General features: G+C 50.0%; 1 protein-coding gene across 2 annotated transcripts; it reads left to right on the top strand.

The window, feature by feature from the left end:
* Positions 1–579: 579 nt before the first annotated feature.
* Positions 580–24,968, top strand: LOC146257960 (neprilysin-like). Of its 2 annotated transcripts, XM_084674022.1 has the most exons (23): positions 580–1,098; positions 4,745–4,921; positions 5,912–5,947; positions 6,074–6,235; positions 10,181–10,261; positions 10,391–10,486; positions 10,571–10,689; positions 14,893–14,961; positions 15,702–15,836; positions 16,653–16,754; positions 16,833–16,969; positions 17,069–17,162; positions 17,331–17,459; positions 18,310–18,408; positions 18,519–18,596; positions 18,681–18,784; positions 19,434–19,492; positions 19,588–19,707; positions 20,092–20,225; positions 20,505–20,570; positions 22,165–22,260; positions 22,569–22,645; positions 23,133–24,968. In XM_084674022.1, exons 1-23 carry the CDS (start codon positions 1,056–1,058, stop codon positions 23,230–23,232), a joined length of 2,313 nt encoding a protein of 770 aa, XP_084530148.1. In that variant the 5' UTR covers positions 580–1,055; the 3' UTR covers positions 23,233–24,968. The 2 variants fall into 2 exon arrangements, with proteins under 2 accessions (XP_084530148.1, XP_084530149.1); XM_084674023.1 differs by lacking the exon at positions 580–1,098 and having other exon boundaries at positions 4,869–4,921; positions 5,899–5,947.
* Positions 24,969–26,136: the final 1,168 nt, after the last annotated feature.

Genomic DNA, 26,136 nt, shown 5'->3' with positions numbered 1-26,136 from the left:
GGAAGGATTGTCTGTGGTGTGTTGCTGAAACGCTGACATGGCTGTCTTCACACACCATGTTTCTTATATTCCTATATTCAGCAAATATAGTTTCAGACTGGAAAACGAAACATTGGCATTAAAATAATACTTTTGTTGAGCATTCCCGTCGACACGAGCGGAGAATGAGGCGGCACTGACACATCCAGCACACCTGATTCGGAAAATTAGCTGGTTGACAAGCTGAATCCTGTTTGTAACTGTGGTTAACCCTCCAGGAACAGGATTGGCCAGTAAAAAGTTTTTACTATAACTTTTTTCTATTCCACTGGACTGTAATTAGTTATTGTTATGGTGGTAGTCTGCTTTCAAACTATAACCTGTCAACACACAAATCGAGTTAATAAATGTATTTGTACTCAATATTTTTGAGGAAATTATCAAATTCAGCCGATGCTCAAAGTAGGATGTGTAGTGATGGGCTACCACGCATCTTAGAGAATCAGACTTCAGAGGGAGGGGGAGGGGGGGGGGAGTGCTTATAGGCAGCTGTGTTGCAATATAACGTGTCAGAGAGGTTTGGTCTAACGCGAATACTCCGCTAATACACCGAGGCAAACCGTAGACCAATAAGCGACCTCAGCGGCAACGAGTCTGATTTAACGGCACGCACCTCGGGCACATCCCGTCACCTCGAGGTATTCCGTCTTAACTGACGGTGTGTGCCTTTGACAGGGTCACTTTTTTACGCCGCTTGATAGAGGAGTCACCGACTCGGTAACCAGAGAACTTCAGAAGCAGGCTTCACTTGCAGAGATTTACATCCACGCGGCCGTTTGAGTTGGCTTTCTAATCTCGCGCACATTGCATCCCAGCGATTTGACATAGACATGTTGTAGACTCTCATCTAAAAGAGTGCACGTTTGCGTTCGTTAAGTGGAGACGGGAACAGGCGCGGTTTGTGTTTGAAATCCACGGTAGGGTGGCGCGGGTCTGCAGGTAGATTGTGAACCGTTATTGATTATCCAGGTCGCGTTTTCCCCGTGGATTTGATCGATGTTAGACTGCTGGATGTGATGCCCATTTATATTATCGACCGAAAATTTCCAGACACACCTGGTAAGTCATTTATCACTCTGTTGCCCGGTTTGTAGCTGCAGTTACATGCTTGCTCGGCATCTTTGCGCGTGCGTGTTTGTGTGGGGGGGGGGGGAGAGATGGGGGAGGGGAGGAGGGGGGGGGGGGGTGATCATGCAGTTCTACTGAGTTTGTTGATGTGCAACAGTTAGACGATACCGGGCAGAGTCCTGCTCTGTCTCGTGCGTGCTGCGTGTGCGAACAGCGTGACAGCCGGTCACCTAAGTGGATCGGGGATCGGGGATAGCTGACCGGTGTATTTCTCCGCGTGCTTTTAAAATAATAACGTACCGGGAGTTCGGTTTCCCTCGGTCCATTTGCTGGCTAGTCTTTAATTTGGTGCTTTCTTACCTAACCCTTTCTTAGGTCTACAGTTTTAATGGTTCCAAATTTACCTAATTCCTTGTAGTGGGAAAGATACGTTGGATAGTTGCACCTTGCTGTAAAAAAACGGACTGCTCACGAGACAGACTGTGAAGTCCTGCACACACAGGCCGTCTCCAAAGTGTGTGTGTGCGCGTGTACGTTTGAGTGTTTTACAGCCACAGTGAATAATGGCTTTAATATTGAAGTTGTGTGTGTGTGTGTGTGTGTATGTATGTGTGAGCGCATGTGATCTCAAGAGGACTTGTGTTTTCAGATTCACGATAGGGGACAGAACACGCATGCCTGTGTGTGTGTGCTCATTAAAACATACTACTTCAAGCTTCATGCCAGGGTAGGCTGTGTGTGTCCAGCCTGGCATGCCCCCGTGTAACGTGCGTGTGAGAGAGGAGTCATTAACACATAGCCCCATCGCAGTGTGTGTGTGTGTGGCATGCTACAAGTGCTCCCTACAATTTGTAGCTAGCATGCCTCAGTCAACGGAGATCAGAATGATGGAACAGCTCCCACTGTCTCTCTCTCCTCCACACACCTCACCCTCTCTCTCCCACAAACCTCCCTCTCTCTCCCCCACAAACCTCCCTCTCTCTCCCCCACACACCTCACCCTCTCTCTCCCACAAACCTCCCTCTCTCTCCCCCACACACCTCCCTCTCTCTTTTTCTCTGTTTTTAAACTCCTTCACTTCTCTCTCATTCTAACACATCTCTCTTTTGTTTAAGATGTCATTCTGTCCAATTGTCAGGACTACCACGGTGCTTCTACCCCTCCCTTCGCTCAAACACGCACATGCACGCACGCACACACACGTGCATACGGATCACCCCTTTATGAAGCATATGCACGCAGACTCGCATTGGTTCTCTGGTGTGACAGCACGACACATTACTTTGTCGTCACCGTTTACAGTAATCTCTTCTTAGTGTGTGTGTGTTTGTGTACGCGCGTTACAAACAATGGAACAAATGAGCAAAGGTGAAAGTGTTTAAACGCCTCTGCCTGGCTGGGTGTGGAAGTGAGCTGAGCATGTGTCCTCTTGTCTCTCTCCCTGTGAGTTTGTGTATGTCCGTGTTTACACAAGTGTGTGTTCTCCATGTACACTTGCACACTTATAATAACACACATTCAGTCATTAGTATACTGCAGGTAGAGCAGGCTCAGTTTGGCAGACACACACAAGGAGTCCAGTGCCACTTCTACACAGTACATCTCAAAGCTGCTACAGCCCACAGTCCACAGCCCACAATCCACAGCTACAGCCCACAGCTACAGCCCACAGCTACAGCTCACAGTCCACAGCCCACAATCCACAGCTACAGCCCACAGCTACAGCCCACAGCTACAGCCCACAGCTACAGCTCACAGCTACAGCTCACAGCTACAGCCCACAGCTACAGCCCACAGCTACAGCCCACAGCTACAGCCCACAGCTACAGCCCACAGCTACAGCTCACAACTACAGCCCACAGCTACAGCCCACAGCTACAGCCCACAGCTACAGCCCACAGCTACAGCCCACAGCTACAGCCCACAGCTACAGCCCACAGCTACAGCCCACAGCTACAGCCCACAGCTACAGCCCACAGCTACAGCCCACAGCTACAGCCCACAGCTACAGCCCACAGCTACCATTTCCATTATCTACTGTCAAGGCAAAATGAGTCATCAGTACAGCTTTCTTCCCACTGTTATAACGGCCAATGATCTGTCCTCCAGGGTGTCTCAGTCTAACAGCAGGGCTGACTGTACAGAGGGGGTCTAGTTTTCAAAAGACGAAAATGGGCTAAGTTCAGAGATCTTGGTGTACGTGTGTGTGTGTTGGGAGTTGACGCTTTGTGTGTGAATGTTGGTGTTTATGAGTCCCTGGCTCTGGTTCGTTCTAAGGTAGGCGGACAGACTTTGTCCCTAAGGCTGCTCTCAGGTAGCGATCCCCATCGTCATACTGCCAGGTCACTGTAGCCGCCTTTAAACCTGTGTGTGTGTGTGTTTGTGTGTTTGTCTCATGTCTCGGTGTGTGTGTCTTACTTGTGTGTAGATCTTGTGTTGGTGCACGTGTGTAAGTGTTTGTGCATGTGTGTGTTTGTGCACATGTCAGTGTGTGTTTGTGCATGTGTGTGTTTGTGCACATGTCAGTGTGTGTTTGTGCATGTGTGTGTTTGTGCACAAGTCAGTGTGTGTTTGTGCTTCTCCATACCAAGTCAGAAGGATCATTAATGGCCCTCAGAGAGATAACGTTTCCTGCTCCGTGAACCTTGAAGTCTCCCTTGCTTGAGTGGAAAACAGCACTGTTGTTGAGTGGCTATGAAGAGGTATCTCTTGTTCTGAAGAGGGAACTCTTGTTCTGAAGACGGATCCGCTGTTCTGAAGAGAGATCTGCTGTTCTGAAGAGAGATCTGCTTTTCTGAAGAGGGATCTCTCTCCTGTGTTCTGCGTTCCTCAGTCCGAGCTGTCCTGGTTTCAGAGGCTAGACCACTCGAAGGTCTGTTACTGAAAACTTCGGATCTTTCTCTCCTTTGGTTCTTTCCTTGTCATTGGCAGCTTTTCTGCTGTGGGTTCTTGTGTTGTTGATTGTTTCAATCTTGTCTGGGCCTTTTCCACCAAGGCAGGTGTTAGATGTTCTCCAGGGGTAAATATGTTCTCCAGGAGTGTTACAATTATAGCATTGTTCTCCACGGGTAAATATACAGAACATTCTGTGGGGTATCACAGTATCTGTATTCCTTCAGCAGACACTAGAGGAGGACTGGGACTTGAGAGATCTTGATGCTCGGAGCCACTGTCCAGGTCGCAGGTTTAATTAGACTTTTTGAAAACGGCAAATCTGTCATCGTCCACCACACACATTCTGAACATGATATATTTAACGGCTGCATCATCAGGTATTATAAAAAGCTTTCCCATCCACATTTGAACAAACCTACGCCCCTGAATTAATCGGACGTGTTTGATCTGTCAGCTGAGATACCTCACTGTGACCTGTGTTGCCAGGTGAGGTACCTCACTGTGACCTGTGTTGCCAGGTGAGGTACCTCACTGTGACCTGTGTTGCCAGGTGAGGTACCTCACTGTGACCTGTGTTGCCAGGTGAGGTACCTCACTGTGACCTGTGTTGCCAGGTGAGGTACCTCACTGTGACCTGTGTTGCCAGGTGAGGTACCTCACTGTGACCTGTGTTGCCAGGTGAGGTACCTCACTGTGACCTGTGTTGCCAGGTGAGGTACCTCACTGTGACCTGTGTTGCCAGGTGAGATACCTCTGGCCCGATCTGAGGAGGACCAGCTGGCCATGACAGAGACCAACGCCCCCAAGACGTCCAGGAAGCCTGGCTGGAGCTCCCTGGAGATCGGCCTCATCACCATCGTCTCCCTCCTCTTCGTCGTCATCGTGGCCCTCATCATCCTCTTCTCCACACAGAAGAGCGGTGAGTGTCCTGCAACAGCCAGCCAGCTCATCAGCCAGCCAGCCAGCCAGTTAGTCAGCCAGCCAACTAGCTAACCAGTTTCCTGCCTATGAAGACACCAGTCAGTCGTAAGCTGTGGTTGGGTACTCATTAAGTCAGGCAGAAACTCTGACCCTCAGTCCATCAGTGAGAAATTATAATGAGCAAAGGTTCACTTGTTGTCTACGAGGGTATCCTACAAGATAACCCTAACCCTACAAGATAACCCTAACCCTACAAGAGGGTAGTTCATGTTTGTAGTACCTGTGGTCCTCAGGAGCGACAGGTGGCGCAGGGAGGAGACACTTCTAGAACAGGGTTGTTGTTCTTCACAGTCCAAAGTGACAGTTACTGAAGCGCAGAGAAGTATGCTGTCAGGAGTTCAAAGGTTTGTCTGTGTGTGTGAAGCTACAGTAGAAGTGTGGAACAGGCCCTAGGCCTCAAGTGCAGACACTGCGTCGGAGATAGATACACCTGCTGTATGTGAGAACACATCTACTGTGCACAAGGTGGCTGATGGACCTTGATCTTGTACCTACTGTAGCACATTAAATAGACGATGACCAAGCAGGTTAGCAGGGAGAGACTGATGGATGTGCTGCAGAAATAGCTGACAATATGAATGCTACATGATGAATGATTGACTGGGCGAGGTAGCAGAGGTGTTCTAAGATGAACAGTTAAACTGACCAGCAAGATCAAGGGCTTCCATTAGCTACCAGTTTATCACACTCATCAATCTGCTTCTGATATTGGTATGTGTGTGTGTGACCTGTTTTTGTCGGTGCTTGTGGTGCTATAGTGTATACATGTTTAAACAGTCATGACAGGCTTGATTTAAACAGGGTGCCACTTCACCTAAAGAGCTGTGTGTGTGTGTGTGTGTGTGTGTGTGTGTGTGTGTGTGTGTGTGTGTGTGTGTGCGAGCGAACTGTGACGATGACCTATTGATGACCTAGTGTTTCCTTCCAGATGGCATGTGCACAACAGCAGACTGCACACAGTCAGGTAAGGGGTGTGTATGTGTGTAGATACATAATTCCTAGTAAGATTTGTTTATGTTTACATACTGTTAAGATGTGTGTGTGAGCTTCACATGTGAGAGCACAACTCGTGTGTGTGCGTGCGGCGCAGCCTCTCGTCTGCTAGAGAACATGGACGGCAGTGTGGACCCTTGTGAGGACTTCTACCAGTACGCCTGTGGAGGCTGGCTGAAGAAGAACATCATCCCAGAGACCAGCTCCAGATACAGCACCTTCGACATCCTGCGAGACCAGCTGGAGGTGGTGCTTAAAGGTCTCTCTCTCACTCAGTCTCTCTCTCTCTCACTCAATCTCACTCTCACTCACTCTCACACACACATATATTACTCCCAGTAGTAATGCTGCAGAGTAGTTCAATTTTTATTACTTGAGGGACACCAGCAACCAAAGAGGATGATTACAAGGATGTTAAGTTGTGGTGTTTGTAGAGTGAATGAGGGCTGTGGTGAGTGTTGTGTTCGAGGGCTGTGTTGTGGAATGTGTTTTTGAGAGCTGTGAGTTGAAGGCTGGGTTGATGGTGCACGGTGACGGTGTGCACGGTGACTGTGTATGTAGGCTGATACCCTTGAGAGACGGAGCTCCACAAATAGTCTGAGAGCAGGAGGTGGCATGTGGTCACTGGCTAGGCTAGGCTAGGCTAAGAGGGATAGGGGGAGGGAGAGAGGGAGAGGGGGAGGGGGAGAGGGAGAGAAGGTGCTAAGAAGGTAAATCCTGTGTAGCACCCGAGGGGAGGGGGAAGGTTGGTGTCAAATAAAGGTTAAAGTTTTGAGTTCAAGTTTCTCCTCGGTCGTGTCAGTGTGGACATCTCTCTTTCCTTTTAACCCCTCATGTGTTTCCTCTCATGTTTCCTATCTACAACCTGCCCTTCCACTTCCAGAGGCCATATCTCTTCCTCTAATACTACCTATTCATCCAGTACTTCCTCTCTCTCTCGTTCTGCGTGTGTCTCTTTATCTCGCCCGTCCTTCCCTCTCTGTGATTGACACTCTTTGGTGTGTCTGGAAGAAGATGTCCTAATCAGCATGTGGGATTGTTAAGGGTCCTAATCACAGCTTGATTCATCTCCCGTAAACACCAGCCTCGTATGCCATGATTACACCAGAGGATGAAGGTTTTTCACTCGCTCACGATGCCCGCAAAAAAAAACATTGTATTCAGAGGGGCAGGAGGCGTGGCCATTGTGTTCAGAGGGGCAGGAGGCGTGGCCATTGTGTTCAGAGGGGCAGGAGGCGTGGCCATTGTGTTCAGAGGGGCAGGAGGCGTGGCCATTGTGTTCAGAGGGGCAGGAGGCGTGGCCATTGTGTTCAGAGGGGCAGGAGGCGTGGCCATTGTGTTCAGAGGGGCAGGAGGCATGTCTTGGTTGTTCTCTGAGGTGAGTTTCTCCCTGAAACAGGTGGTCAGGTAGAAACAGGTGGTCAGGTAGAAACAGGTGGTCAGGTACTCTCACATTTCAGATCTCAGAGAACATGACAGTTTCATGCCAAACCACGACAGCATGTTACAATGAACACAGTCTTGTAACCCAGACAGAAATTGTGTGTGTGTATGTATGTTTGTGTGTATGTAAAGTAGTTGTGTATGCCTGTGTGTTTACAAAGTTGAATCCACTTCATGTGAACCTCACAAGGCCCAGTTCAGAGGGTGTGTGTGTGTACAGACTGTTGACCCTGCTGGGAGTGAGCGTGTGAAAATGGACATGGCCTCAGAAGGTCCCACCAAAGGGATCCCCCCCCCTGTGTTGTGGCTGAGGTGTTAGGGTCACCTGACCTCTGGGCTCAGGGCCCCTCCGGGGTCAGGGGTCGTCATGCCCACAAGATGACATCAGACATGCAACCTTTAACCTTGGGCTCATTCCTCCTGGCTGGCCAGACACACCCCCTTCCCCCTATTGGTTGTTAACAGTTGGACACCTTTGGACATTGCCCAAGTGTCATCCGTGTGTGTGTGTGTGTGTGTGTGTGTGTGTGTGTGTGTGTGTGTGTGTGTGTGTGTGTGTGTGTGTGTGTGTGTGTGTGTGTGTGTGTGTGTGTGTGTGTGTGTGTGTGTGTGTGTGTGTGTGTGTGTGTATGCTTGTAAATGCCTTGCGTTCTTGCCCGAAGCAGTAAGATGCCATAAAGGATTTCTAATGATGGTCTGAGTTCAGTTTAACCCCAGCTGTGTGTGTGAGAGAGGGAGAGAGTATTTTCCATGTCTACTCTTTTTTCAGGTGTGGCAAACTGTGCAATAATTTGCCCAATTGAGCTCAAGCTTTTTAATTACTACCTTGTTTGTGCCAGAGGAGCTGGGGGGCAGAGAGGGGGGGCAGAGAGGGGGGCAGAGAGAGGGGGGCAGAGAGGGGGGGCAGGAGGGGGCAGAGAGGGGGGGCGGGAGGGGGGGGGGCAGAGGGGGGGCAGGAGGGGGGGGGCAGGGGGGGGCAGAGAGGGGGGCAGAGAGGGGGGGCAGGAGGGGGGGCAGGAGGGGGGGCAGAGAGGGGGGCAGAGAGGGGGGCAGAGAGAGGGGGCAGAGAGGGGGGGCAGAGAGGGGGGGGGCAGAGAGGGGGGGCAGAGAGGGGGGGCAGGAGGGGGGCAGAGAGGGGGGGCAGAGAGAGGGGGGCAGAGAGGGGGGCAGAGAGGGGGGCAGAGGAGGGGGGGGCAGAGAGAGGGGGGCAGAGAGAGGGGGGCAGAGGAGGGGGGGGCAGAGAGAGGGGGGCAGAGAGAGGGGGGCAGAGAGGGTGAAATGGAGAAGGAGAAGAAAGATGAAGTAATCAGCAGTGAAGGAAAACGAATGGTTTTGTGAAATCTGGACTTCCTGGTTGTGAGAACATCGTGGTCTCAACATAAATGTTAGTCTCCTAGAGCCTGGTATCAGTCTCCCAGAGCCTGGTATCAGTCTCCCAGAGCCTGGTATCAGTCTCCCAGAGCCTGGTATCAGTCTCCTAGATCCTGGTATCAGTCTCCTAGATCCTGGTATCAGTCTCCTAGATCCTGGTATCAGTCTCCCAGAGCCTGGTATCAGTCTCCTAGATCCTGGTATCAGTCTCCCAGAGCCTGGTATCAGTCTCCTAGATCCTGGTATCAGTCTCCCAGAGCCTGGTATCACTACAACATGACTGTGTGAGGAGATGAACCTGTGCGACTCCCCTTACAGACATGTTTAAGACAGGCAGGCAGGGAGACAGGCAGAAAGGAGAGAGAGGGAGGGATGGATGGAAGTCTCCATGTTATTCAGGGAGAAGCAGCCCACAGAGGAGTGCATGCTGGGATGGGGCCTCAAATTAGAGAGGTGTGTGCCAAACAAACTACAGGTGGTATCCAACCAAGTCACACACACACAGACACGCACACACACATACACAGACAGACAGACGCACACACACACACACACAGACAGACGCACACACAGATATACTGACACAAGCTGACAAACACAGACAGGTATACACAGACAACATTTGTACACAGGGACATGCAAGCATGCTTGCTTACATACACACACACACTCTCACTGCCACATGAACACCAGGAAGTCTGTAATCCAATCACGACCTGTGGCCTTTTCCAGGAAGTGCCCTATCAGGTCTAAACCCTTAGCTTCATTAAGATTACATGAGCACATAAATTGTGCACGCTGGGTAATGAGACAACAGGGGGTCTGCCCTGTCAGCAGAGAGAGGAGGGAGGGGAGGGGGGAGGAGGGTTAGGGAGAGGGGGGGGGGGATTCTTTTCTCAGTAGCTCCCCACAAGCACAGTGTCTTCAGTGTCTTTCTATAGCTCTGCTGATGTTGGAGACCACAGATGGTTTACTCATTCTGTTTACTCTCTGTCTCTCTGTGTCTCTCTCTCTCTGTGTCTCTCTCTCTCTGTTTACTCTCTGTCTCTCTGTGTCTCTCTCTCTCTGTGTCTCTCTCTCTCTGTGTCTCTCTCTCTCTGTTTACTCTCTGTCTCTCTGTGTCTCTCTCTCTCTGTGTCTCTCTCTCTCTGTTTACTCTCTGTCTCTCTGTGTCTCTCTCTCTCTGTGTCTCTCTCTCTCTGTTTACTCTCTGTCTCTCTGTGTCTCTCTCTCTCTGTGTCTCTCTCTCTCTGTGTCTCTCTCTCTCTGTTTACTCTCTGTCTCTCTGTGTCTCTCTCTCTCTGTGTCTCTCTCTCTCTGTGTCTCTCTCTCTCTGTTTACTCTCTGTCTCTCTGTGTCTCTCTCTCTCTGTGTCTCTCTCTCTCTGCAGGTGTGTTGGAGAGAACAGTGGAAGGTGAGGCCGCTGCCCTCACCAAAGCAAAAACCCTCTACAGGTCCTGCACCAATGAGAGTGAGTCTTTGGGCCTTGGGTGCGGGAGCACGCCATGTCAATCTCCTGACAGCCTACCTATGAAATCAGTCCTTTTCGGACTAGGAGCCAGCTGATTGGTTAGATGTCCTGTGCTGTCTTCTCTCTAAGGTCAGATTGAGCAAAGGGGCGGGGCTCCGCTGCTTGACATGCTCCCTGATATTCTGGAGTGGCCAATAGCAACAGACGACTGGGAGGCAACCCATGGTAAGATAGTGAGGCCACGCCCACAACCTTAACTCCTCCCACTCCCAGCATGGTGGTTCACCTCCTCTCCTGTCCTCTCCTCAGGTTCTAGGTGGAGGTTTGAAGACGTTCTTGCCAAACTGAATGAGAAATACGGGACTCAAGTTTTGGTTAACTTTTTTGTTGGCACGGACGACAGAGACTCCAACTCCCACATCATCCATGTAGGTGCCACGCCCCCTTGCCACGCCCCTCAGATCTCATCACTGAATAGAACATTCTAGAACACTAGACCCTCTAGAGTCTCCCAACATTCTCACTTAGAAGACTCAGTTTAGTAACAGGCGTGACCGTGGGCCTTAATAACAAGCGTGACCGTGGGCCTTAGTAACAGGCGTGACCGTGGACCTTAGTACATTACATTACATTTATTCATTTAGCAGATGCTTTTATCCAAAGCAACTTCCAAGAGAGAGCTTTACAAAAGAGCAGAGGTCACTGATCATAACAATGAGGTAGTCCCAAACACTGCAAGCAGCCAAAACATGAAGCATACATTGTGAAAAACTAAACAAGTGCCAAAGGGAAGACCCATAAGAGCATGCAGTTATACAAGTTACAAATTAAAACAACATGAACCCCAAAAAGTGCAAGATTGTACTTGTAGAAGAATAATCAACAGTAAAATATTTCACAGCGAGTACAAGAGTTCAAGAGTTAACTTCGTTATAACTAACCTACAAGAGCAACAAGTCTTTCAATAAGAGTCATTGTGATCCTGGAGGAAACTAACATCAGGTCCAATCAAGCAAGCATTCCTAAGTGCTGTTGTACTCCCGGAACAAGTGCGTCTTGAGCCTTCTCTTGAAAGTGGGGAGACAGTCAGTGTCCCTGATGGAGGTGGGGAGCTGGTTCCACCAATGGGAGGCCAGGCAGGAGAAGAGCTTGTGTTGGGACCGGGCAGTCTTGAGCGGTGGGACCACCAGGCGGTTGTCTGAAGAAGACCGTAGGTGACGGGTGGGGTTGTAAGGCTGCAGGAGAGACTTGATGTAGTCAGGTGCAGTCCCATTTACTGCTCGGAAGGTCAGTATCAGGGTCTTGAATCTGATACAGGCGTTGATGGGTAGCCAGTTGAGAGAGATGAGGAGTGGGGTAACATGGGAGCGTCTGGGTAGGTTGTAGACCAGGCATGCCGCTGCGTTCTGAATCCTCTGAAGAGGGCGGGTTGCGCATGGTGGGAGACCAGCGAGCAGCGAGTTGCAGTAGTCCAAGTTGGAGAGGACCAGTGCTTGGACTAGCAACTGGGTGGAGTGCTCAGACAGGTATCTCCTGATCTTCCGTTGTTGTAGAGGGTGAATTTACTCGACCGGGAGACTGCAGCAATGTGGGCCGTGAGGGAGAGCTCATCATCCATGGTAACCCAAAGGTTCCTGGCAGAGGATGAAGGGGTCACCGTCGCAGATCCCAGGTTGACTGACAGATCGTGGGAGATGGAGGGTTTAGCCGGGATGATGAGAAGTTCTGTTTTGGCGAGGTTCAGCTGGAGGTGGTGCTCGGTCATCCAGGCGGAGATGTCTGTGAGTCAGGCCTCAATCCTAGCTGAGATCCCCAGATCAGTTGGGGGGAACGACAGGTACAGCTGCGTGTCGTCAGCATAGCAGTGGTAGGAGAAGCCATGGGAGGTGATGATTGGTCCAAGTGAGGTGGTGTACAGAGAGAAGAGGAGGGGTCCTAGGACGGAGTCCTGTGGGACACCAGTGGAGAGCTGGCGAGGGCCTGACAGTTTGCCTCCCCAGGAGACCTGGCAGGATCTTCCCGACAGGTAGGATGAGATCCACTGAAGTGCAGTGCCAGTGATGCCCATCTCAGAAAGTCTGGAGAGCAGGATCTGGTGGTTAACCATATCAAACGCTGCAGAAAGGTCCAGCAGAATGATGACGACGACCTGGAAGCCGCTCTGGCAGACTGGAGGGCAGTGGTGACTGAAAGGAGGGCAGTCTCTGTGGAGTCTTGAAGCCCGATTGCTTGGGGTCAAGCAGGTTATTCTGAGAGAGAAAGTTTGACAGTTGGTTAGATACATCATGTTCAGTTGTTTTTGAAAAGAAGGGTAACAATGATACCGGTCTGTAGTTCTGGAGGACGGCAGGGTTAAGGGAGGGTTTTTTGAGTAGAGGGGTAACTTTGGCCTGTTTGAAGGCAGAGGGGAAGGTGCCAGAGGTAAGAGAGGAATTTAGGACATGGAGAAGATAAGTTATGATGGACGGGGAGATGGTTTGAAACAGAGGGGAGGGGACAGGATCAAGGGGACAGGAGGTGGGGCGATGAGAGAGAATGAGGCCAGAGATCTCTGCCTCGGACAGGGGAGAGAAAGAGTTTAGTTGGGTCAGTCATGGATGAGAGGGGTGAGAGGGTAGGAAAGGTGGGTGTAGGGAACCGACTGCTAATGTCGGCAACTTTTTTCTCAAAGAAGGAGGAGAAGTCGTCTGCTGTCAGGGTGGAGGGAGGGGGTGGGGGAGGTGCGTTAACAAGGGTGGAGAAGGTAGAGAACAGTTTTTGGGGGTTTGAAGCAGAGTTAATTTTGTTCAGAAAGTAGAGGGTTTTAGCACCAGTTATGTGAGAAGAGAAGGATTTAAGGAGGGAGTGATACTTATCAAGGTGCAGACCAACTTTGGACTTGCGCCATCTCCTCTCAGCTGCTCGAAGGGTGGACCGTTCTTCACGAATAACATCCATAAGCCATGGGCAGGAGGGAGAAGATCGCGCAGGCCTGGTTGACAGGGGACAGAGAGAGTCAAGTGTTGCAGTTAAAGTGGTTAACAGGGTGTCGGTGGCTGTGTTAGTGGGGTGGGACGAGAACTCGTCAATGGGAGGGAGGGAGGATGTTACAATAGAGGAGAAATGGGAGGGAGATAGGGACTGGAGGTTGCGCCAGAAAGTTACGAGGGGAGGGGAGGTAGGAGGGGTTGGAGGGAGAGAGACAGAGAATTGGATAAAGTAGTGATCAGAAATGTGCAGTGGGGTTACAGAGGTTAACTCAGTGATACAGTAATGTATGAGGATGAGGTCTAGCTGTTTGCCTGCCTTGTGGGTCGCCAGTGTGCTCAGCAGCGTCAGGTCGAAGGAGGTCAGGAGAGACAAGAAGTCGACAGCCTGCGTTCCTTAGAGGTGGATGTTGAAGTCCCCAAGGACTATCAGGGGGGTTCCATCATCTGGGAGGATGCTGAGGAGCATGTCCAGCTTCTCCACAATGTCAGCAAACGGTCCTGGTGGGCGATAAAGAACAATTAAGCATGCTTTGATAGGATCAGTTAGCATCACATAATGGTGTTCAAATGATTTGGCAGTAACAGAGAGTGGTGTAGATGTGTATTTAATATGTGGGGAAAGAAGCAAACCTGTCCCACCACCCCGCCCAGTTGAGCGGGGTGAGTGAGTGAAGGAGTGGTTGATGGAGAGAGCAGCTGGAGTTGCAGTGTTCTCTGGGCGGATCCACGTCTCTGTCAGTGCAGCAGAAGAGAAGCATGGGATGCAAACGCTGGGATGAAGTCTGCCTTGTTCACAGCAGAGGGCAGTTCCAGAGCCCTAAGGAAAGAGGGCAGGTGGAGAAGATCTGGATAGGTAGTGAAGGTTAGAAGTTGACCGTATATACTTTGTATATATGTCTACGTCTACGGGTAGTGTAATGAACAGGAATGCTCAGGAAACACATGTTAGCTATGAATAAGTTGTAGGTAGAATATAATATGAATAGGTTGATACTTATCAGAAGAGGTGATCCTCCTCGTCGGCCTTCCTCGGTGGACTCCCGCAGGCAGACTCCCTGTCTTTGTTTGACCGAGTCTTCGTGCACCAAGACTGCCAGGCGAGGCTGCCTCTGTAGTGCCAGCCGCCTTAAATATGCTAGGCGCAGCTGACAAAGACCCTAATTATGTAAACAAAGCCAGGGTCTCACGTGGCGGTGATCACCCTAACAGTCGATCTCTAGCTACTTAGCGGCCTGGATAGCTGCTGTCCCTCAGCTCTACTCAGACACAAGATTTAGCAGAAACTCAACAAAACTAGGTAACAAAGTTTAAAGTTACTTACTTGGTCAGGAGACATTCACGATGTACATTCAGTAAAACACTATTCGCTAGTAACAGGCGTGACCGTGGGCCTTGGTAACAGGCGTGACCGTGGGCCTTAGTAACAGGCGTGACCGTGGGCCTTGGTAACAGGCGTGACCGTGGGCCTTAGTAACAGGCGTGACCGTGGGCCTTAGTAACAGGCATGACCCTGGGCCTTAGTAACAGGCGTGACCGTGGGCCTTAGTAACAGGCATGACCCTGGGCCTTAGTAACAGGCGTGACCGTGGGCCTTAGTAACAGGCATGACCCTGGGCCTTAGTAACAGGCGTGAATGAAGGCTTGTGTTTGTGTCCCTGTTAGTTTGACCAGCAGACCAGCCTGGGGCTTCTGTCCAGGGATTACTACGTCTGTACCGGGCCCTACACTGAGGTAGGTCTCACACGCACACCCTAGTCACCCCCCAGCCGGACTGGAGAGTCTATCTGGCCATCAGCATGTTTGTTCTGGACCAGCAACTCTGGGTATGATGGGTTTCAACCCTTCAGTGGTTTCACTCTCCGCGCCCACAACAGCCTGGCTCTCACACACACACACACACACACACACACACACACACACACACACACACACACACACACACACACACACACACCCACCCCCCCCCCACACACACACACACACCCCCCCCCCCACACACACACCCCTCCCCCCCTCCCCCACCCCCCCCCCCACACACACACACACACCCCCACACACACACACACAGCATCCTGGCTCACACATGCCAGCACACACAAAAGTACATCAATAAATATATAGATGCAGTATATCCACATACCCTAACACATCCTGTCCACACCCTCTTAAGAGGAGCTTACACCACATAGTTACTGGACAAGATCTGGTACAATTGTCACCACTGCTGGCTCTCATTCACAAGCCCTGCTGTGCTCCAACCCTGAGCCCTGTGGGGATGGGAGTGTGTGTGTGTGTGTGTGTGTGTGTGTTTTTCAAAGCATTTTTGATTACTCCTGGTAAGGTTACAGCCTTCCTTCCTGTTGTCTAATGAGAAACAGGAGAGAACATTTGAATTAATGCTGGTGCATGAGAGAGAGAGAGAGACTTTTTTTGTTGGTTGGTTTGTTTTTATGTCTCTGTGTGTGTCCCAGGCGTGCCGTGCGTATGAGCAGTTCATGGTGGACGTGGTGAAGCTGATCCGCAGGGACCGGGGCCTGCTGCTCAACCAGACCCTCATCCAGGAGGACGTCACCAGGGTCATGAACCTGGAGAAAGACATTGCCAACGTGAGCTCACACACACACATACTCACAGAGACACACACTCAAACAAACAACTGCACCACAACCATGACCAAGCAGCAAACACGATCACTCAAACCCAGTCTGTGTCTTGATCTGGGCCATGTTGCTGACAGTTCCTCCTTCCCAGCATCTGGGCCCATACTGCTGTTGTGTGTGTGTGGAGGTGTGTGTCTGTGTCTGTGTGTGTGTGTGTGTGTGTGTGTGTGTGTGTGGAGGTGTGTGTGTCTGTGTGTGTGTGTGTGTGGAGGTGTGTGTGTGGGTGTCTGTGTGTGTGTGGGTGTCTGTGTCTCTGTCTGTGTCTATGTGTGTGTGGAGGTGTTCTGGCTCCAGTGACAGATGGGTATTTCTGATGTGGCATACCTAAACCCTCTAAAACTCTCAAATCTCTATCCTCCTCTATCTCTAAACTATCTTTCTCACTCCCCTCTCTCTCCCCTCTCCCTCTCTCCCTCTCTCTCTCCCCTGTCTCTCCCTCCCTCTCTTTCTCTCCTTCCTCTTTCTCTCCCCCTTCTCTCTCTCCCTCCCCCTCTCTCTCCTTCCCCTCTCACTCTCTCTCCCCTCTCACACTCTCCCTCCCCCTTTCTCCCTCCCCTCCCCCCTCTCTCCCTCCCCCTCCCCCCCCTCTCTCTCTCTCTGTCTCTCTCTCTCTCTCTCTGTCTCTCTGTGTCTCTGTCTCTCTGTCTCTCTCTCTGTCTCTCTCTCTGTCTCTCTCTCTGTCTCTCTCTCTGTCTCTCTCTATCTCTCTATCTCTGTCTCTCTCTCTCTATCTCTCTCTCTCTCTCTCTCTCTCTCTCCCAGGCCACTGATACAGTTGAGGATCGTAACAACCCCGTCCTGCTCTATAACAAGATGGAGCTGTCTGTTCTCAGGACCAACTTCACCCTGGAGGTCGACTCGAGAGTAAGAACACCCTGCATTTCTGTGTGTGTGTCTCTGTGTGTGTGTGTGTAACCGCTCCCTCTCCCTGCCCTCCTGCAGGAGTTTAACTGGACGTACTTCACTGCTAAGATTCTGGACACCGTGGACACCTCTGTCCCTGACTCAGAGCCAGTCATCAACTACGCCCCCAACTACTACAGGAGACTCAACCCTGTCCTGGCCAAGTACACCAAGAGGTACATATGTACTATGTGTGTTTGCGTGTCCATGTGGACTGTGTTTGCGTGTCCATGTGGACTGTGTTTGCGTGTGTTGTAACTGGTGTGTGTCTTCAGGGACATTCAGAACTACATGGTGTGGCGCTTCGTGATGAACATGGTGGTCGGACTGAGCAGAGCTTACAGAGATACCAGGAAGGCCTTCCGCAAGGTACACACACATCTACACGCATGCACACACACACACATATACTTCCTCTCTGTGTGTGGTGCCCTCTACAGCTCTGCCCTCTACAGCTCTGCCCTCTACAGCTCTGCCCTCTACAGCTCTGCCCTCCACAGCTCTGCCCTCTACAGCTCTGCTCTCTGCCCCCTGCAGGCCCTGTCAGGCACCACGTCTGAGGCAGCAGTGTGGCGCCAGTGTGCGCTGTATGTCAACAGCAACATGGACAACGCTGTGGGGCGTCTCTACGTACAGGAGGCCTTCTCTGGCGAGAGCAAGATCCAAGTGAGCTCACCTGACCTGTCACCTCTGTGTCTGTGTCTGTCTCTGTCTCTGTCTCTGTCTCTGTGTCTGTCTGTCTCTGTGTCTGTCTCTGTGTCTGTCTCTCTATGTGTCTGTCTGTCTCTGTGTCTGTCTCTGTGTCTGTCTCTGTGTCTGTCTCTGTGTCTGTCTCTCTATGTGTCTGTCTGTCTCTGTCTGTCTCTGTGTCTGTCTCTGTGTCTGTCTCTCTATGTGTCTGTCTGTCTCTGTGTCTGTCTCTCTTTCACTACCTCTCTCCATCTTTCTGTGCACCCTCACCTGTCACCTCTCTGCTGTCTACACTTCGCAGGCATGTGTGTTCTGCCGAGGTGTGTCACACCTATTTTTGTGAGAATGTACCCTCCTCCTCTGTGCACAGGTGTGTGTGTGTGTGTGTATTTACACCCAAGCCATGTTGATTGTGTTAGTTGTCACCTTCCAAAGCTTGCTCATTCTGAGCCATGCTCTCAGTCTGTGTGTGTGTGTGTGTGTGAATATGGCCTCACCACCTGTTATGAAGTGAGAATCCCCTCCTGGATTACTGCCCTGATCTGCACACAGTCTTCCACATGCCCAACGTGTGTGTGAATGTGCATGTGTGAATGAGTGTGTGTGGGCTTGTTGAGCTGACCTCTGCATGACCTGCATCCCATGTTCCCCTCATGCCAGCTGAGGAGGTCATGTGACACGTGTAACACAGGCCGTCTGCAGCGCCGGCTTGCTGGTGGAGAACGGCTGTTTGCATGTTGTTGGCTTATTGGTTCAGAAAGTACACACGTGTTCCATCCAGACATGCGTGTGTGTGTGTGTGCGTGTGTTTGTGTGTGTGTGTCAGATGGACGAGATGATCGCCTCTATCCGGGAGGTGTTCATCAGTAACCTTGACGATCTCCCCTGGATGGACGCGGAGACCAAGAAGGCAGCAGAGGAGAAGGTCAGCGATCACAACCCTGATAGGGTCACATGACAGGGTCACCTGACCTCACACGACACACCTCCTACTTTTCCACCTGTCGACACCTGACCCCTCTCCTTCCCCTGCAGGCACGCGCTATCCGGGAGCGGATTGGCTACTCCGAAAACATAATGGACGACAACCATCTGAACAACGAGTACAAAGATGTACGCACGAGGACGGCAGGATATGACATCACAGCTGACACAACACGCCGTATCAGTAATAAGATTTCTGCTTGTGTGTCCCAGTTGAGTTACAGCGGTGAGGAATATTTTGAGAACATCCTGCAGAACCTCGAGTATGCCCAGAAGAAACGCCTCAGGAAGCTACGAGTCAAAGTCAACAAGGAGGAGTAGGATCTCACTCCTCTTCTTCCTCCTCCTCTTCTGCCTGGAGTTTGGTCCAACACGTCTTCCTAAACCCACTGCTAAACCATATCATTGAGCAACACATCTCCTCTTCCTTGTGTTAGACATCACACACTCCAGCACACATCCTCCCCACTCACACCTCCCATCTCTCTCATACGTATAGAAATACAATTAACCAGAACACTGCTGCCGTGCAGAAGGAACAGGAGATGCTTCTCACCTCTCACCAACCACTCTCTCTCTCTCTCTCTCTCTCTCTCTCTCTCTCTCTCTCTCTCTCTCTCTCTCTCTCTCTCTCTCTCTCTCTCTCTCTCTCTCTGTCTCTCTGTCTCTCTCTCTCTCTCTGTCTCTCTCTCTCTCGAGCACGGGGCACTGAGGGATATTTTTAGCCTGGTTATTAATAACTGTTGGCCAATCATGGACCCTCATCAATGTTAATCTTTATCTTCCTCACACACTACTTCTCTCTCTTTCTAACACCTCTGTTTTCTCTCTCTCTCTCCTACCACTCCTCTCTTCCTCTAATTCTCTCTCTCTCTCCACCTATCTCTCTCTCCACCTATCTCTCTCTCTCTCCACCTATTTCTCTCTCCACCTATCTATCTCTCTCTCTCTCCACCTCTCTCTCAGGTGGGTAACAGGAGCTGCCATTGTCAATGCCTTCTACTCCTCTAGCAAAAACCAAATAGGTAACCCCTCCCCCTCAACATGGGCGCACACACACACACACACACAAGCCCAGTGCCTTGCATGACAGGTGTGTGTGTGTGTGTGTGTGTTCCAGTGTTCCCAGCAGGGATTCTACAGCCCCCGTTCTTTGGGAAGGGCCAGAGCAAGTCTCTGAACTACGGGGGCATCGGCATGGTGATCGGACATGAGATCACACACGGCTTCGACGACAACGGTAGGACTTCCGGCCGTATCTGGCCTTCTCATTGGCTGCTCTGCTGTTCTCTGTTGCCGTGGTGCTGTCAGGGAAAATAGTCGTTTTGTTGTTCACATTGCCTTGTAGCTGAGGTGTGGTAACTTTGCACTGTGGCCAGTAAATGCAGACTGTTCCTTGATTCTGACCACTAAAGTTCTAACAGTACCAAATACTGTTAGAATTATGCACTTCTGATCCTGGATCCTTTGCAGTACTTTCAATGTGCTTTTCGTTGTCCTCCTCCCGTTCCTCCTCCTCTTCCTCTTGCTCCTCTTCCACAGAATCTGTCTCAGGGCAGTATCTTACATCTATTATATTGAGAGCTGCCTGCTCCTGTCTTCACCTCTCTTCCTGGTCCAACAGGAAGGAACTATGACAAGGACGGTGACCTGAAGGACTGGTGGACCCCTGGTTCCACCAGCAGGTTCCTGGAGCTGTCTAAGTGCATGGTGGACCAGTACGGAAACTTCTCCTGGGACTTGGCCAATGGCCTGCACGTACGACCTCTCCTACCCCTCCTCCTCTCAACTTCTGCTGTCCTCCTCTATCCTTCCTCCTCCTCTTCTCCCTCTAACCCTTTATTCCCCTTCACATTTTCGATAATAGTATTTTTTTTTTTCATCTTGCTGTCGGCAGAGTTGCAAATTGTTTAACTGAAAAACAGAATGTAGTGTTATTATATGTATTTGTTTTTTTCTCTCTTTCTCTCTTTCTCTCTCTCTCTCTGTCTCTCTCTCTCTCTGTCTATCTCTCTGTCTCTGTCTCACTCTCTCTAGTTAAATGGAAACAACACTTTGGGAGAGAACATTGCAGACAACGGTGGAATTCGTCAGTCATATCAGGTACACATACATACACGCCCACAGTTATCACTGGCCTTCAGTACTCTACAAACCTGAAACCTAATTTTACCATTCATGTACCTCCTTACTCATTATAGGCACATTCTAGGGTACATAGCTAATGGACCAATCAGAGAGCTGTCTGGCGTTAACAATGATATTGGCGCTAACAATGACACCCTACCCCTCAACCAATCATCTCCCTGTTGTCTTGCTCACATCAAAACTGATTGAAAAGAAAGAAATAGAGGGATTATTATAGAAAGTCCCACCAGACCAGACATAGCTGGACCTTTTCTGAGATGCATGGGTAAAGAAGAGGTGTGTGTGTGTGCGTGTGTGTATTTGTATGAGGGGCCGTGAGGGGCATTATTCAGAATACCCTCTCACACACACAGCTGAAAAGCTCTCACACACACTACTGAAAAGCTATACACTCACACACACACAACTGAAATGCTCTCAGACACACTACTGAAATGCTCTCAGACACACTACTGAAATGCTCTCAGACACACTACTGAAATGCTCTCACACACACACTACTGAAATGCTCTATCACACACTACTGAAATGCTCTCTCACACACACACTACTGAAATGCTCTCTCACACACACACTACTGAAATGCTCTCTCACACACACTACTGAAAAGCTATACACTCACACACACACAACTGAAATGCTCTCAGACACACTACTGAAATGCTCTCAGACACACTACTGAAATGCTCTCACACACACACTACTGAAATGCTCTCTCACACACACACTACTGAAATGCTCTCTCACACACACACTACTGAAATGCTCTCTCACACACACTACTGAAAAGCTATACACTCACACACACAACTGAAATGCTCTCAGACACGCTACTGAAATGCTCTCACACACACTACTGAAATGCTCTCACACACACACTACTGAAAAGCTATACACTCACACACACAACTGAAATGCTCTCAGACACGCTACTGAAATGCTCTCACACACACTACTGAAATGCTCTCACACACACACTACTGAAATGCTCTATCACACACTACTGAAATGCTCTCAGACAAATGTCCTCACTGGTGAAAGATGAAAAATTTGACCTTGAGGGGCATTTTTGAAGTTATGGGGTTTTACAGTTAGAATGAGGTTTTAAGGTGTAGGGATTAAGAGGTTTGGAGGTTAGGGTTAAGAGGTTTGGAGGTTAGGGTTAAGAGGTTTGGAGGTTAGGGTTAAGAGGTTTGGAGGTTAGGGTTAAGAGGTTTGGAGGTTAGGGTTAAGAGGTTTGGAGGTTAGGGTTAAGAGGTTTGGAGGTTAGGGTTAAGAGGTTTGGAGGTTAGGGTTAAGAGGTTTGGAGGTTAGGGTTAAGAGGTTTGGAGGTTAGGGTTAAGAGGTTTGGAGGTTAGGGTTAAGAGGTTTGGAGGTTAGGGTTAAGAGGTTTGGAGGTTAGGGTTAAGAGGTTTGGAGGTTAGGGTTAAGAGGTTTGGAGGTTAGGGTTAAGAGTGGTTAGAGAGAACAACATTTTGAATGGGAGTGGATGGTCAGGCCCCACTAGGATAGAAATACAAATGTGTGTGTGTGTGTGTGTGTGTTACAGGCCTACCAGAACTTTGTCAGGACACATGGAGAGGAGCTCCGTCTGCCTGGAATACAGCTCTCTCACAACCAGCTGTTCTTCCTCAACTTTGCCCAGGTCTGGAGGGGGGGAGGGAGGGATGGAGGGAGGGGTGGGGGAGGAGAGGGGGATGGAGGGGGGGAGGGAGGGATGGAGGGAGGGGTGGGGGAGGAGAGGGGGATGGAGGGGGAGGTGGACTGCGTGGGAGGGGGGGGGGATCAGGAGGGAAAGATGGAAAGATCAATGGATGAATAGAAAGATTCAAGCTATGAAAAGATGAATAAATGGAGGGAGAGAGGGATGGATGGACTAATGGACAAACCAACGAGTTCAGTAAAGGCTGACCGAGGTCAGCTGACCTGGTTTATATTCTGTCTCCCTGACAGGTGTGGTGTGGGACCCATCGCCCAGAGCAAGCGATCAACTCCATCAAAGTTGACGTGCACAGTCCTGGAAACTTCCGGTAACCTTTCATCTCACACTCACTAAAAAACGGAATAAGAAAGATGAATGGAGTGATGATCATGTATTTATGAAGCAGAGGCTTTTATACATTTCACGTTTTATCCCTTTAGCTGTTGTTTTTATCCAATACGACATACAAATAGTGCATATGGAATGTACAGCAGAAGGTCAAGGATCGGAAGTGTGCTGTTCTAACTGTGATTCAGTGGTCAAGGATCAGAAGTGTGCTGTTCTAACTGTGATTCAGTGGTCAAGGATCAGAAGTGTGCTGTTCTAACTGTGATTCAGTGGTCAAGGAACACTGTGTTTACCAGGAACATTGATCCAAAGAGACTTTTCCCTGTCGTCAGAATCTCTACCACTATCTAAACCCATCCCATAATCATTCTCTACCATCATCTAAACCCATCCCATTATAACTACAAGAAACAAACCATGACATTAACTGCAGTTGTGTGACCTTTGACCTTTGATCCCCTTGGCAGGGTCCTGGGTTCCCTCCAGAACTTCCCAGAGTTTGCGAAAGCCTTCAAGTGCAGAAAGAACAGCTACATGGTTCCTGAGAACACATGCCGGGTCTGGTGATGGTCCGGTCCTCTCCCCCCCCCCCCCCCCCCCCCACCAGCCCATCTCTCCCCGACCCAAGGAGCACTAAGCTGGGCCGGGGCTTGTGGTTGGACCCCCTGCTGTGGACCAGGCCTGGTGGGTCAGAACCAGCTGGGTCCTTGGAGGTATCTTGTCCCCCAGCCAGAGGTGCCTCCAGTCAGCTGGCAGATAGTTCACGATCAACCTCATCACTACTTCTCCCAGGACGTGTTGATGTCTCCTGGTCACCTTGTCAGCCTGGCGTAGACGGATGTCTTTCTCTGTTTTCACTCTTCTTTTGGCTGTATTTCAAAGCTGATTAATTTTCCTTTGGTGTCAAATTGAGAGACATGTTTCATTTGTAGAAGACCAGTGAATAATTCCACGGACAGTTCACATGCACACACAGTCACGCACACTCTCGCTACCCTCCTGGAGTCTGTTTGACACACATTGAAAAATGTGTATCAGTTATAGGTAGATTAAGATTACAGTGATTAAGATTACAGTTAAATTACAGTCATATGGGGAACAATCTCTCTATATATGTTTATGTATATTTAAAAAAAAATCTGCATTTATTTGACTTAAGACCAACAAGTCCAAGTCTGATTAGAAATAAAGGTGCGTTGTTCTGTGTTTGATGTTAAGGTTGTGGTGGATAGTGTTACCAAGAAACAGAACAAACCAAAATCTAGTTTTTGCCTTTAGGAGGACAGCTGAGAAGCTAAGCTGGTCAGGAATCATGAAGCTGTCACTTGCTCCATTACACTGGGATAACAACATCACCCTTACCTCTGTGTGTGTGTTTGTTTGGACAGTAAATGTACAACATAAGCCTTACAAAACTCTTTAGTGCTTCATTCCTTGTGTGTTTAAATGTATGTATTCATCCATCCTTCCATCTGTCCTTCTATCCTTCCATCCATCCATTTCTCTCCATCATTCATTCATCAGTCTGTCCATCAGCCTGTCCATCAGCCTGTCCATCAGTCTGTCCATCAGCCTGTCTGTCCATCAGCCTGTCTGTCCATCAGCCTGTCCATCAGTCTGTCCATCAGCCTGTCTGTCCATCAGCCTGTCTGTCCATCAGTCTGTCTGTCCATCAGTCTGTCCATCAGCCTGTCTGTCCATCAGCCTGTCTGTCCATCAGTCTGGCCATCCCATGTGTCATGCACTGATACTGGAGCCAAATGAGAAATGTTTTGTGCTGAAGTTGCTAAAACAATGTATGTACCTGATTTCTTTACAGGGCCAAATCCTAGAGCTATAGCACTGGATTGAATAGATAGAAATTGCTAGATAAACACACAGATCATGCAAAGTCAATGGAAGAAATCTCAAGATCCTCCTTGACAGAATGACCTCACTTTTCTGTTCCATATTCTGCCTGTTAACATGGCTCTGTCTATAGCAGATGGTGTTAGTGTGTGAACGACGACCACTCATTGATGCATACGTATAGAAATACAATTAACCAGAACACTGCTGCCGTGCAGAAGAAAGGAACAGGAGATGCTTCTCACCTCTCACCAACCACTCTCTCTCTCTCTCTCTCTCTCTCTCGCTCTCTCTCTCTCGCTCTCTGACACACACTCACACACTCTGTCTCACACACCTGTAGAAGAGTCAGATATACCTCAGCTGCCTGTATTTAGATACTTTGTAATAACAATGATTATAAAGAGCACATGTATTGCTTTAATAATAAATGCTAAATCCTAATGGAGACTGCAGACTGGGGTTGAGTTATTTGAAATCATTGTGTGTGTGTGCATGAACACCCCTGTGTGCATTAGTAATTGTGCCTATTTTTGAAGGAGCCAGTTTAGAGGGAAAAAATGTATGTTTATATATTTAAATCTGGTTCAATGAGGAAATGGTTGTCTTCGTTCTCATCCAAAATGACCCTCCCTCTCCCCTTGATTTGCAGGGCGCCTATCTGTGGTATCTTTACGGCTGTGTTAAATATAGGCCACGCGGCCCACGGGCTGATTAGAAACACATTCACTGGCACACAGCTAGCGTGATCACAGAGAAACATGAGAGAGGGAGAGAGGGAGAGAGGGAGGGAATGAGAGGGGGAGAGAGGGGGAGGGAATGAGAGGGGGAGAGAGGAGGGAATGAGAGGGGGAGAGACAGGGAGGGAATGAGAGGGGGAGAGAGGGAGGGAGGGAGAGAGGGGGAGAGAGAGGGAGGGAATGAGAGGGGGAGAGACAGGGAGGGAATGAGAGGGGGAGAGAGGAGGGAATGAGAGGGGGAGAGACAGGGAGGGAATGAGAGGGGGAGAGAGGAGGGAGGGAATGAGAGGGGGAGAGAGGGAGGGAGGGAGAGAGGGGGAGAGAGAGGGAGGGAATGAGAGGGGGAGAGACAGGGAGGGAATGAGAGGGGGAGAGAGGAGGGAGGGAATGAGAGGGGGAGAGAGAGGGAGGGAATGAGAGGGGGAGAGAGAGGGAGGGAATGAGAGGGGGAGAGAGGAGGGAATGAGAGGGGGAGAGACAGGGAGGGAATGAGAGGGGGAGAGAGGAGGGAATGAGAGGGGGAGAGAGAGGGAGGGAATGAGAGGGGGAGAGAGGAGGGAATGAGAGGGGGAGAGAGAGGGAGGGAATGAGAGGGGGAGAGACAGGGAGGGAATGAGAGGGGGAGAGAGGGAGGGAGGGAGAGAGGGGGAGAGAGGAGGGAATGAGAGACAGGGAGGGAATGAGAGGGGGAGAGAGAGGGAGGGAATGAGAGGGGGAGATAGGAGGGAATGAGAGGGGGAGAGAGGGAGGGAATGAGAGGGGGAGAGAGAAACAAAAAGGGGGAGAGAAACATTCAAGGAATGAAAATGACCAAGTAACGATGTTGAGGGAGAAGGCAGACATGGAGACATGTACGCTGACGTGTTGAATTATAAAAATACAT

This window comes from Hypomesus nipponensis, chromosome 15 (genome assembly GCF_054491055.1).
Source record: "Hypomesus nipponensis isolate SF chromosome 15, ASM5449105v1, whole genome shotgun sequence".
NCBI lineage: Eukaryota > Metazoa > Chordata > Actinopteri > Osmeriformes > Osmeridae > Hypomesus > Hypomesus nipponensis.
The sequence above is the reverse complement of the archived record's forward strand: the minus strand, read 5'-3'. Positions and strand labels throughout refer to the sequence as shown.

What these genes read in the sequence shown, in the direction of transcription:
- LOC146257960 (XM_084674022.1), top strand. Translation starts at nt 1,056, where the DNA reads ATGCCCATTTATATTATCGACCGAAAATTTCCAGACACACCTG. An exon ending in CAGGTCCTGCACCAATGAGA is followed by an intron (nt 10,262 to 10,390) that starts GTGAGTCTTTGG and finishes CTTCTCTCTAAG; the next exon opens with GTCAGATTGAGCAAAGGGGC. An exon ending in CTGGCGAGAGCAAGATCCAA is followed by an intron (nt 17,460 to 18,309) that starts GTGAGCTCACCT and finishes TGTGTGTGTCAG; the next exon opens with ATGGACGAGATGATCGCCTC.